The 13,597-nt window shown below is 41.8% G+C and overlaps 1 protein-coding gene across 1 annotated transcript in view; it reads right to left on the bottom strand.

Moving 5' to 3' along the window:
* Positions 1–2,068: 2,068 nt before the first annotated feature.
* Positions 2,069–13,597, bottom strand: part of EZR (ezrin) — a 17,952-nt gene continuing 6,423 nt past the window's right edge. The window contains exons 5-12 of the mRNA XM_009998556.1: positions 12,834–13,020; positions 9,655–9,751; positions 6,433–6,596; positions 5,393–5,523; positions 4,556–4,716; positions 4,176–4,268; positions 2,995–3,246; positions 2,069–2,281 (exon numbers count right to left, since the gene is read on the bottom strand). Of these exons, the coding sequence (XP_009996858.1) occupies positions 2,117–2,281; positions 2,995–3,246; positions 4,176–4,268; positions 4,556–4,716; positions 5,393–5,523; positions 6,433–6,596; positions 9,655–9,751; positions 12,834–13,020 (1,250 nt within the window). The 3' untranslated portion in view covers positions 2,069–2,116. The remainder of the gene's footprint in view (positions 2,282–2,994; positions 3,247–4,175; positions 4,269–4,555; positions 4,717–5,392; positions 5,524–6,432; positions 6,597–9,654; positions 9,752–12,833; positions 13,021–13,597) is intronic.

Genomic DNA, 13,597 nt, shown 5'->3' with positions numbered 1-13,597 from the left:
GGAGTGACAAACTCAGTTTGAAATGCATTATGCTGACAAGGCAACGGTAGCCAGATGATACACAGTTTTCAATTTCTGGGCACAGCAGAACTCTTAAGTATTTTATCACAGACAGGAATACTTAGAGAAAATAACTGTTCTTTAAGAATGTTACATACTTGCACCCTGATCTTGATGTTTTACACGTGTTCAGAGAAAATTAAAAGTAGCTTATCTTTAACTGCTTGCTGTAAATGGGTGATGACACCACCTTTGTGCTTCAGAATTATCTACCATACCAGCATAACTTCACATGGCCACATGCCTTTCAACTGCATGCTGTATCATCGTGCTGAAAACGAGTCATATGTATAAACTCTCAGCAGGAGGAGTGTGGGACAACAGTTAATAGAATAAATGTAGTTGTAGGAAGTTCCCTGTTGTTGTCAGCTGTTGATGTAAGACAGTATTAACAAGTGCTGTACACCATCTGGATCAGACAGGATGAGAGTTCAGCTAAAATTATAATTTATTCATGTGGAGTGGTGGAAATGCAAGCTTAGGGCCCAACCAGTGTCAGTTCACCTTGCCTCAGATGTAGTATTACTGTCAGCTGAAACTGCATATCCAACTGTAACTAGTGCTGCTGGTGAACACCTCTTCTACCCTGGGACTGGGCTGGACAGTTCTGCCACTACAGCAAGTGTTCTTCTTTCTTCCTTTCCAGGTCAATTGTGGCTTTTAAGGACTTTAGAGTTAGAGGCACAGGGATTCATATACTAAGCTCAAGAACTAAGGGAGCAGTAGCCCACCTTAAGCAAATACACCCCACATAAGAAACACTTGACTCCAAGTCCTTTGTTACTTTGCAGATCTTTTATTTAGATGGTTTGTTGCTGCAAATAAAAAAAACCACACAAGATTCAACTCAAGTATAAAGCAGCACAGGTATCTTAAATGGAAGAGAAGAGCTGACAACATACTGTATCTCACTTTCTAACAGATTTTCAAGGAAAGGGGGAGATTAGTGGGGAAGGAATGGTCACAGAAATGCTCTCTACTAGAGAGAATACAACTGTGATATAAACAAGCAGTCCCTTCATCTTTGGAGTCTGAAACTTTAAATCAAACATTTAAAAAAATTAGAAAATTTGTTAGAAAAATAGGTGCAGTAAAATTGTATATATTGGATCATGTGTAAATATAACAATTTTCATTAAGTAAAAAAAGTGATCTTTACAAATAATGCTTTATAGCAAATAATCAGCTGCACTGTATCAGACTACAGTGTTGTTTAGGCATTTTTACAGATGCAAGTCTTATTAAATCTGAAAAGTAACAAAATATACAGAGCAAAACTATTTCCCTTTAAACTAGTATTGCATATTTTATATATATATAAATACTACACTATAACTGATCAGTTATGAAGCTGGAATGCAAACACAATAGTGTATTAGATTCCAGAGTATTTGCCTAGTTGTTATGTGAGGAGGGTATCAGTGTCCTTATGCCACACTTCTGTGCCATCACTGCAGAATTTCTCCAGTTCAAAACAGCAACCAGAAAAAGCCTCATTTCTACACAAAATAGTTCTCGGGTGGTGTCAGTTCTTTTGTGTGCAGGGGGTGGGGGGTGTCAGGGGGCATCAAGACCAAGACAAAACTAATGTTCTACAACCTGTCTTCTCAGCTGTTAGACTGTACACTGTAACTACTAACACAAAGGCATATGGCACAAAAGTCACCCACAGTTGCTTATTTTTAGACCAAGCTGAATCCAGCACCTGCACAGGACACATATCTTCACCTAGAAACACAGCCCTGTTAAAGCTTTTCTTGCTTAAAGAGAGATGTGACGTTTGGCCTTTTGGCACTAAGCAAAGGCATGAGCAAGTTACCAGGATCAGTGGTACCATGAGTTGTTAACTATACCCAATTTAACAGAAGATATGGAATCAAAGGGAGATTCAAACACCTCAGTGTTTAGAGAACATTTGTTAGATGTCATACAGTGACCCCCTCCTCAGGGAAAAAAAAAACAACCACAACAATAACAACAACAAAACAACCCCAAAACAAGAACACAGCATTAAGATCTGCCTTCCCACAGTCCTGCCTTCTTGTTATACACATCATTACATGGCTTCAAACTCATCGATTCTCTGCTTCGTGTTGCCCTGCCGGATCTGCCGCAGCGTCTTGTACTTGTCACGCCCCTGCCGCATGTTCTCCGAGTGGATAATATCATTTTGGGTCCTCTTATTTTCATCTCTAGCCTGGGCCAGCTCATCTGTCAGTGCCTGCAACATACAGAACATAAAATACAGGTTATACATGAGACACTTTCAGCTTGTGAGAGTAGCAGTTTTTGAGAGCTGACAGTTGTGAGATGACAGGACAGATCAGTGACATGGATACAACATGTGCTTTCCATAAACACTATGGATGATGGAAGTCACCTCAAAGCCTGAGCAATTAAAATACTCTTTATATACCTTGCTTTTAATTAAAGCTGCCTACAGGAACTGTAAACTAAGAGAAACTATAGAATCATAGAACAGTTTGGGTTGGAAGGAACCTTAAAGATCATCGGGTTCCAACAGCCCTGCATGGACAGGGATACCTTCCGCAAGACCAAGTTGCTCAGAGCCTCATTCAACCTGGCCTCGAACACTTCCAGGGTTGGGGCATCCACAACTTCTCTGGACAACCTATTCAACTGTCTCACCACCCTCACACTAAAGAATTTCTTCCAAATACTTAATTCCTCTTTCAGTTTAAAGCCATCCCCCCATATCTTATCACAACAAGCCCTTGTAAAAAGTCCCTCCCCAGGTTTCTGTAGCCCTTTCAAGTACTGGAACAACACTAAAAGTCTCCCTGGAGCCTTCTCTTCTTCAAGCTGAACAGCCCCAACTTTATTATGTTTTGTGTGCTTAACCAAATGGTTAAAAGATCTCTTTTCCAGGAATTATTTGTTTGATTGCTCCCCCTCCTCCAAACATTTTCTTACCCTCAGTTGCCTCTGTACACGTTCATTCTTCTCTGCTTCAGTAATGCGCTTCTCCTCATTGCGGTCATTTCTGATCCCTTCACTGGAGAACTCTGCACTGTAGGCAGAGTACTCAGACCCTTCATCTTGCAAGTTATCATGGACAAGGTAGTTCACTGGCTCATAGACAGGTGGTGGGGGTGGAGGTGGAGCAGTCATGACCAGGTGCAGCTCCTCCTTTGTCTTTACCAGATCCTCCTGGGCTTCCTTGGCCTTTGGGAAAAAAGAGTGAAAAACATTTTCATGCATTTCTTGCTTTAAAGCAGGTTAAAGAAAGCTTCAATGCCTAACTTCTCAGTCTTGTCAAGCTGCAATGAAAAGCAAGGAAGAGGGAATTAAACCTCTGCAGCTGACAGCACTTTGGTACAGTCTGATTGCAGAACATTTATTTTTGTTAGTGATGCATCATCATCTGCTGTTTAATGTGCAGGGGATCTAAACAAAGAATTTTCTTCCAACCAAACACTGCCTAGGAAAGACAATTCTGTGGGATGCTACAGTTCTCTTCATCCTGTTCTCCATCTGAAGAGCTGTAGGCTGTAAAAACGAGTTCCACAGAGCAAGAATGTAGATTCCTGAGTTGGCATTTTTAATGCAGTTACACACCAGTCTGGCAGCTTCCCTGCTGCTTCGGTAGTTCTGCCCTCCCATGTGTCCTGCAGCACTAGTTACCAGGGCACTGGGAGCTCCAGGCACTCCAATCCTTGCATGATTTATTTTTGGCTTTAGTAGATCAAACAATTCAACTCTCCCGACCCAGGTACCAGGAGGTGCTGACAGCAGCACACACTCCTCACAGACTGGAACCTGTGGTGTGGCTGCATTTGCAGTATTTTCTCTTGATTGAGGTCACGTTTTCAGACATTACATCATGGATTAAATGCATCATTTATATGTGCACCCCATCCCCTCCATGGCTCCAAGAAGATGAGCACATCTTTAGGTGTCCATTTTGAATTCTCACTGAAGGCTTGGTGGAAGAAAGATGTTCTGCAGGCATGTTGCACATTCAGCACGAGTCTGCCCTTCTCTGCTAGTGTATGGACATCTGACTCCATGTGTTTAGAGGAGTCACACCAGGCTAAGCACTGCAGTGTGCTCTGCTCAAGTGCAGAGCAACTTCACAAAGCAAAGATACTCACTCTGATTTGCCACTCTTCAACCTCACTCTCTTTACGCCTCCTTGCCTCTTCAAGAAGTGCAATCTTGGCTGTATACTCTGCAAGCTCTGTAGCCTGTTGGATAATAAAACCGGAATGATAAAGACTCTTAAAAAAACCAAACCAAACAACACTGAGACACTTCAACCAAGAAAAGACACACGTGTTAACACTCCACTGTAATAAAAACTGAATTGGAAATTAAGAACTAAAAGCAGATTGCTCCTGATAGAAACCAGTGCCCCAATGCTGTTGCATGGTTTAGTACTTCACTGTTTTTCCCCAGAGAACAAAGCTTTGCCTTACTCAAAGGGCTTAGTAACACACCCATATATCTTATCCTCAAAATAACTGGGTCTTACCAGCTGTTCCTGGCTCTTTATCTGGTCCTTGGTTTGTCTCTCCAGCTCTTCCTTGGCCTGCAGAGCAGCCAAACGATCAGCTTCCAAGCGTTCTGCCTCCTCCTGGGCTCGTCTCCTTTCCTCCTCCAACTGAATGGCTCTTTGGATCTGATCGGAGAGCTCTGGAAAAAGATGGATTAATGCAGTTAGTCCAGAAGCCTGGCCAATGCAAAAGGACTACAGTATCTTAGGAAACTGCAGAAATCATGACAAGCACTTGACTCCAGCATGCAATATCCCTTCACTGGGCACCTCAAAGTGGTTATTTGCATAATATGTCAAATAACTGAATTCAGAAGTAGTCAGCTGAACATTACAATAAATCCTCTACAAGATATTTGCACTGAAGTCTGTAACACTGACATGATTAATGGACAGTTTACTGCAAGGCCCAGATGTTGCTGTCTCCAGTCTGCTCATCTGTGCATTGAAACAGAAGCTTCTGTGTCACTTGAAAGACTTGTTCAAAAAGTACTTTTTCTTTTAGGGATGAAGTTAAAAGTACTTGCAAGGTAAATTCTTGCTCACTGCTGGAAGAGGCTCTACTACTAAAACCCTCTTGGCAACAGTCATGCCCTTCCATTCCCAAATACAACCACCTGATTTCATGCTACTTTCACTCTTTGGATGATCTCAGCAGTGCACACAACACATGTGTATCTGTACAGGCAGATATCAGTGAGCCTTGCCAAGGGATCCCAGTGTTACCAGACTCAGGCTTGGTGTAGGCAGGGACCCATATCGCCCTTCTAGGGAGCACAGTACACATGATCTGGTCAGCCTGTACAAGTACTTTACCTTTCTCTGCTTTCTGAGTCTTCAGCTCATATTCTTGTAGCCTCACCAGCAGCTCCTCCTTCTCCCTCAACATCTGCTCTTTCTCCCGCTCAATTGTCTCCCTCTTCTTCTTTTCATTTTCCAGTTGTTGCCTGTTAGAAATAGATTTCATGCTTGGAGCTCACTTTCAGACCTAAACTACAGCAAGGCAAGAAAGCTGGCTGGGCATCTCTCTAGGCAGTTCAGTGGGAAGGGACCACCATAAAACAAGAGCCGAAAGACAGAAATACACATACAGCCTGTTCCTTCATCACGTTCAAGTTTTTGCTCAGTTTTGGATACCTCATTTCATTAAAATTTTTATATTTGTGTTGCCTGCCACAGAAATTTAGAAACACCACATAGATTCAGAGAAAGAAAACCAGACTCTGTACTGCACAGCAGAGAAGATTTAACTTTGTTACTTCTGTCATAAGGAAAGTCTAGGAGGTGTAAAAACAAGAGCACTGAGAATGAAGAAAAACAAGCAAAGGAAGCACAAATACAGGAGAAGAGCAGCATAAGTTCTTAAATAAGCAATGTGCGGCCAGCAGTAGATGTGTAATGGAATTGCTAATCCTTTTTCCTTCCCCAGTCCCTTCTTCTCTCTTCACAGTGTACACACATCCTCTCTGTGAAGGTTTCTCCCTTACTCCCAACTATTCCATGGTCCAACACATGAATCAGGTTCTAACACTCAGGAGAAGCCCTTTCTAGGTGTACACCACCACACTAGAGCCCAGTGTGCCTCTAGCTGCACATTTCCTTGCAACTCTGCAAACAGGACAGCAGACCATGTGGCCACAGGTCAGAGCCAGAAGAGCAACACTTAGGGTCCTGCTGCAGAATGTCCCAAGTCCACACCCCTAAGCCAGAGCTCTGGGGCTTCACATGCACCTCACCAAGGTGGCACAGCTCATGGCCTCGCCTAAGCGGAACCTACATTACCTACTGCTGAGCCTTAGCAGCTCAGTGTCATTCTTCTCTGCCACCCCATCCCTGCTGTCCGTATTCAAGCTCACCTCTCCAGTTGCTTCTGGTGCTTCTCCTCCCGGGCCTGGGCTTTCATCTGTTGCACCTCAATGGTGTCGGGCTTCCTGCGCCGCATGTACAGCTCGTGGTTGCCCATACAGAGCTGCAGGATCCGCTTGTTAATTCTCAGACGAGGGGCATAAAACACAAAGTCCTAGAAGACAGACAGCACACAGTCAGTTTTCCACATGTGCTCTCTCTTCTCCCCACTAGTTGCAGGCATCATCTTGCCACTAATTACACTGTAGTTGAGACATATACACAGGCCTCTTAAATACAGCAGCAGGGACTGCCAAGATAAACTGACGCCAAAACAACTGTTATTTATATTCTCTATTTGAAGTCTACATAGAATTGACAAGTTACTCTTTTAGAAAAAAGAGTAGCTGTTAGAGAAAATTAACAAATCTCCATTTAGAAAAGATTTTGTGGAGTCTGGAAATGCTGCAGAAAGTTCTGGGTTGGCAGGTAACCATCTGGGCAACTCACAGACCTCTAATATTAACTAGTTGTTAAGTTTGCATGGTTTTGTGACTGAAAGATAAAGTATGAAACAAAAAATGTATTGCAGACTATTAAAGTAATTCCACAGAATCTTCTGACCTCTTTGAATAAAAATTCAAGGCACCATCTGTGTTTTTTCAGAAAAAGAGAAAAAATACCTTCCAATTTCATTATTTTCCTCTCCATGGCATTTCCTAGTTAACTTGGCCCAGGCTGTTACAAGAGTGTCAAATGAAAGCTATTTTTTTTTTTTGAACCACCAAACATACAGGTTATTTTGAATACTGGGTTGCAGGCAATAACAAAACACAAGATACTGTAAAATTTCTAGTTTTTAAAAAATAACTGCCCCAAATTTATTATTATGTCTTATAACTAGACTTTTACAGAAACCAGTCACCACACTGGATCTCCTAGAAGTAAATCCGCTAAGAAAGGAATACATGGGGCCAAGTTTATTACCTGCCTGATGGTTTTTGAGTTCACAACCATACATATTCACAATGCAGTCTGAACTTACACAGTGAATAAAATCTGCTGCACCTTTGTGCCTTTTTTTTGGTGTACTATGTGGAAGGTGATATGGGCAGTGGGAAACTTGCCACACTGCTCCTGTAACCAGCACCCATTCCTTAGAATCACTCTCCTGTGGATTGTCTCCCTGCTGGCAAGGGCTGGAAATGAGAAACGGGCACAGAGGCTCTACACTTCTGCATGGCAACAGTGATCATGTTTTAATTGCTCAGAACCACAGGTTGTGGCTATCTCTGAGAAAACCAGAAGCCACTCCAGAAGCAATGAAAGGCTGTGCAAGTATTATTAAAATGAACATGAATACACTCACAAACACTTGTTTTCTTCCATGCATTTTCCTAATTCACATACTGACTGCAAAAGAGGCCACCAGCACCATGTGTTGTGCTTCCCCACTAAATCCTGCCAGAGCCATTCTGAGTTGTACAGGTCTGATACTGCCAGCTCTACCTGTGAGCCATCCATCTGACCTCCTATTTCTGACAAGTAATCTTAAAAACAAACAGCTTGTGTACCTTGAAATGAACAGGTCCTATCCTAAGGCAAGGCTGACCTACATGGAAGGAAATACTGAGGACATGGACAGTGGTTGCCTTTGTCATTTAAGGTCATAACCAAAGGACAAAATGTTTGCATAAGAACATAAAAGGCTCCCCTCCCTTCTTCCTCTCCAGCCTCTCCCTGGTATCCTGCAACTGGGACCATTGCAGCTTGATATTTTAAAGATAGTGTGCTGAAGATGTTAGAAGTATGTGGGCAGACTGGCATGAAAATTAAAAAGCTTATTCTGGGCAAGATGCCACAGGACTCTACCCATTATGTTAGTGTCCATTTAAACACTGACATTTAGAATCCTCCAAATTAAAGGGGAGCTTTCAACTCACATCACAGGTGGACTGAATACTCTGCTGTAGTTATAATACTTGTCTTTTTAAAAGGAGACACAAGAATATGAGAAGATCCAGACAACGTCCTGAACACTCAAGAGTCAGCGTCCAAATAAATTCTTCTTTCACACATAGCTTTAAATATACCACCACCCAGCTTGAAAGGGACAACTGACATTTTGGGAGGAAATATAACTGAGGTTTTCAATGTTAGCACTTTTCTGTATCAACCTCTTGCCAGTCTACCATTTCAAACTCAGATTTACTGTTGGGGAGTGGGTAGAAAGTTGTGATCTATAAACAGAAAAATTAATATTTTGTAATGTGTACAACATGTCCAAGAGGGTATTCTATTGAGAAAAGCAGGCCTGACAGAGATCAGCTTCATATCTCTAGAGTCTTGTTGGCTTTCACTAACAGCATCACAGAAAGAAGATCCTCTCCCAGGAAACCCAGGCTGCTACCTGAAAGAAAGCCCTGCTGCACACTGTGCATTGGTATCCTTTAAATGACTGTGAGGATCTTTTTCTGTTACAGTGATTTATAAGCCATCACTCTTTGTCAAAGCCTAACTGCTTATTATTTCTCAGGGCTGTACTTACCCACCAAGGACAAGTAGTGGGGTGGGGAAAGAGAAGAAGAGGACATTTTTCTCAAACTATTCCAATAGTTTCACAAGACTGACAGAGTAAGATCCACCTATACCAGTTATTCCACTTTATTTTCTCAATAGGTCAAAGTAAGTTGCTAATTCACTAAAATAACTCTGGAAACAACAGTCACAGGTAGCTACATTTCAGTCCTCAACTGAAAACCCATCCTTGCCATTTAAGCCAGTATTCAAGAAAGTCAATGAACACCATAATCCTTTACTGACTTTTACTCTTTCAGTATTGTGGAAGCAAGCAGGGAGCATTAAGTTTGGGAGCCACAGGTATCCATGTGGTTTTGCAGTAGCATTTGAATGATTTTTGGGGCATTTGTTTTAATGAATAACAACAACAAAGTCACCCACCAGTTTCCATGCACTGAAAGAAATGAGGAGACTAGTGTCAGTACAATCTGGCTGCACAGAAGACTCACAGAACTAGAATTAAGTTAGATACCTCCATAAGCCCGTTCTTTATGCTGCATAGTGGAATAGACAGCTCTAAACACAACCTAAATACTAAGGCTAATTTTGCATCTAGAATATCTGCAGTTTTCTCCACTGCAAAGACTAGTTTATTTTGAGATGAAACAGTTGTTCATATGCAGTATCCAGGAAACTATTCTAGAAATACTTACTGGTGCCTTCTTGTCAATAGGCTTTATAACAAACTTCTTGTCATTGAAAGAGATGTTCCTGATTTCGCTCCAAGGGAACCCAATCTTTGGAGTCAGCCTGGAAAGAAGTGAAATACTTTAAGAGATGCTGCAATGAACAGTTTTTCTCCACATTGTTTCTATACACAGACTCAGCAGGATGCAACACTTCACACAGCTCTCCCAAGAGATAGAAAACAGCAGCTGAACCAAAAACCCACAGGGAATAGGGGAAGAAGCCCAGTTAGCTCCCTTACAGAGACTCTTCTCATGTTGGCCAGCCACCAAATGCAACAGGGATGGTTTCTACCAAGTCCACATACTCAGCTTTACCAGACATCTGCTTTAAGTTAATTTCTTTGAGATCAGGGCCTAAAATTTTTGCTTCCAGGAGGCTTGTCATACATCATGGAGGGCAGAAGCCAAAGTAATTTGGCTGCTCCCCACACCTTCTAGCACCCACAGAGAAGTCTACCCTGCAGTGTCACAGGTAGCCCAGTTACCTCCACGCTGCCTTTGCTTCTGCAGTGCTGGGCAGGCACAAACACAATTGGCAGAAGCAGATTTCTGGTCTTCTGTTTTCTCCCCTAGATTACAGGCAAGGCAAGTAACAAAGAGCCCTGCTCTTTCCTTCCATGCAAACTGTTCTTTTGGCCCATCCCACTAGTTGGGAAGCAGAACTACACACCTTGGCTGCAAGGAGCTGTGCCATGTGGTCCTCTCCTATTGGAAAGCTCCCCTATGGAGCAGAGGGCAAGAGTCGGACTTCCCAGCTCTTCCTTGCTGCTTAGGAGTTCAGGTCTGTATGTTTCTTTAAAATTACTTCTTTAAGCTTCACTAATCATTTGAGATTTTCCTTTGCTTTAATTTCTCCAGATGCTTGCAGATAAGAAGCATCAAGTTATCCATGAGATCAGATGTTTCCAAGGCATTCCAGTATTTCACCCTTATATACCTGCCCAGCTCTGCAGCAAGTTCTAGTATTACAAGGACTTGCGTATTTGACTGTAACTAATTTCTTTAATTCCCCCCAAGCAAATACTAATGTTTAGTATCACAGTATTATTACTTTATTCTGCTCTTATCAAGGCAGGGTATAATCTCTAGACACAGCAGTTAACGATCAAGAAGAGTCTCTTACATAAGTGATAACACCAACAAGCAATCTCAGGGTTATCATCCAACCCCTCCAATATGTGTCAGACACACTGAAGTGCTGACCATTATTTCTAGCAAATGATTTGAAGACACAAGTATTTTATGCTTAGTACTTAGAAAAATGTTTGTCATCACGGTCAACTGTAATAATCCTCGCCAAGGAGCTCAATGCTTAAGGAAAAAAGCTGTCCATTTGGAAATAATGTGACTCATTGTCACAGAGATGGAAAGCTACTACATAGCACAAGTTCACTGGGCCCAGGCTTAAAAATCCCAAGCTTACTTCATTTAAAACCAGACATTGAGAATAAAACGTATCCTCTTCAGAATTTACCATCCCCATATCTTTAACTCAACTGGAAGATCATGCAACAGTATCTGTGTAACATTTAAGTAAGAATTGTAAAGAAAATTACTTTATTGGACTAAGATTAGCTAATGACTTCAGCCTCCACCATATTAGCTTCAACCCTAGATAAAACAGTGTGGTGGACAACTAAGATAATTCATTTTTATTAATAAGTTATATTGAAGACCCTCCTCTTAATGCAGTAAAAAAACCCAACAACTCTTGAAAATACCTAGAAGCAGGACACTGCAGTATAGAGGCTCACACACCTATAGCACAATCTCATTTTCCACAGGTTGAATTTGAACAATGAAGTATTTGCCTTTTCACCTTTGCCCCAGTCCCCAAGTTTTGCACGTACAAGTCAGAGGTGAAGAACACATGACTATTTTCTTGTCCTCCTATCTACTCAAAAGACTTAATTACACAGTAGCAAGAGTTACAGCAGAAACAAGCAGTTTATTCCAGCACTGTATTTGTTTTGCAAATGCTCTTGATAGCTCTTTACAGTCAATGGCTATATTCTGTCTGCTTCTGCAGCTCGAAAAACCTGTTTGAGTGACCATGGTTACATAGCAAGACTAGTCATTCCAGACTGAAGTATTACATGAGCGAAACTACTTTTCTTTCAAGTGACACTCCTTGTTTTCTGCGTGACAGCACATATTAGCATTGCAGAAAGGACTGCATTTCTCTTTGCCATCTTAACAGAACCTCCAGAGAGTTCCAATTAATATTTGGGTTGCATCCAAAGCTTTTTGGAGGCAAAGATGTAGAACAGGTGAAATCCCTTCTGTACTACATTGATAGTCTGTTATAGATAAGTGACATGAAATCAAAATGTGGAATGCAGGTTGGGAAAAAAACCCCAACAGTCTAGACAGCAACTCCTCATCTAAAAAATTTCTATTCTAACTCCCCTTCAACCCCTCAATTGTGGATTATTAGAAGAGACTAGCAGGCTTAGACACAGCTGTTCTCATCTCCTTTTATGTTTATTTATAGATGTAGTCTATCATTTCCCACCTACTATCCAATTAATAATGGCTCTGCCTTTACCAGGAGGGTTGATTAAAACTTTGTGTACCTCAGCAAGACCTCATTTCATTCCTCAGTCATGGTAACTACACAGCTTAACTCCTCCCTGGGTCCTGGGTGTTATCTGGCTTTGGTTTCGTATCCACCCCATAATCTGTCTTTTTCAAAACTGGGCAACTGTCCATACATCTATAATTAACTTCAGTATAGGAATGGCCTTAGATGTGCAAACACTCTGCAGACATGCTAGCCTCTCTAGGTTCTTGTGTTGCATCTACTGCTGGCATCCCTGGCAACCTGACTCAAGGAAAATCTTGGGAAATTCTTTAGTTCAGGGTTCAGAGTCAGCGGTGCAGTTTACCAGATGGTGTTGTTAGACTGACATCTCTCTTTATACAGTAAAGTAGCATTAGCAGGTCAGGCTACAAAGGTCAGGAAAGTCATGAAAGGTTAAATGATGTGAAAGCTCATTTCCTAGCACAGCTTCACTTACTGATCCAAAACTGGAACACAAGCAAGTTCTCAACCTTGCCCTGATCCTGTAAATGAGAAATGTCCTTTGGCTCTCCCACCAGCCCTCACCCTGGAAAATCAGGGAAGAAAAAAAGTGCCTTACTTATCATCCTTTTCATAGATGTTCAGCCCCAAGGCATCAACCCCCAGCCAAAGGTCAGTTCCTTTCTTATTCTTGATCTCGAAGTAGTTGATTCCATACATTTCCAAGTCTTGAGCAATCTTCAGGTATTCCAACATGGCATTCTCTCTGGGTGAGACAAAGAGAAAAGATGTTAACTTCTTATTATCTGATTATCTCAGAAAGCACTAAGTCCTTAAGAGAAACAACTTTTCCTAAAGCAACACATCAAACACAAGCATTAAAACTGAACATTCATCATTTGGGAATCACTTTAAGAGTTCTGATATTACACCTATGAACACACTCACCCCCACACAGGGCATTCTCATTTATCAAGGCCTAATATTTCCAGACAGAAAATAAACAATGTTCATCTCTTCCAGCACTCATCCTTGTCCCAAGGTACAATCAATGGGAAAGGTGTAGTACCTGAACTTTCCCCACCTGCCAATACAAATGCTTGAATGAACTTCAGGTCAGATGCACACCTGTATTTTCTTGCATCCCTGATACACTGTGTCTAGGAAGCCATCCCAGAGGCTGGTCTCGGCACACGTGTGAAAACCCCATTGAGTTTTATCATGTAATTTGATGGTGAATTAGAAAATATACACCAAGAATGCCCACACCCAAGCAACTCTTGGGAGTCTATTTCAAATGCATGTTGTGGAACTGCAAGCTTAAGGTAACCAACCAGCAAGGCAGTGACTGTCCCAGGGACCAAGGCAAGGCACGTACTTGAG

Source organism: Chaetura pelagica, unplaced genomic scaffold, assembly GCF_000747805.2.
Source record: "Chaetura pelagica isolate M959 unplaced genomic scaffold, ChaPel_1.0 scaffold455, whole genome shotgun sequence".
NCBI classification, from domain to species: domain Eukaryota; kingdom Metazoa; phylum Chordata; class Aves; order Apodiformes; family Apodidae; genus Chaetura; species Chaetura pelagica.
Note: the sequence above shows the minus strand (reverse complement) of the source record. Positions and strands in the feature narration are given on the sequence as shown.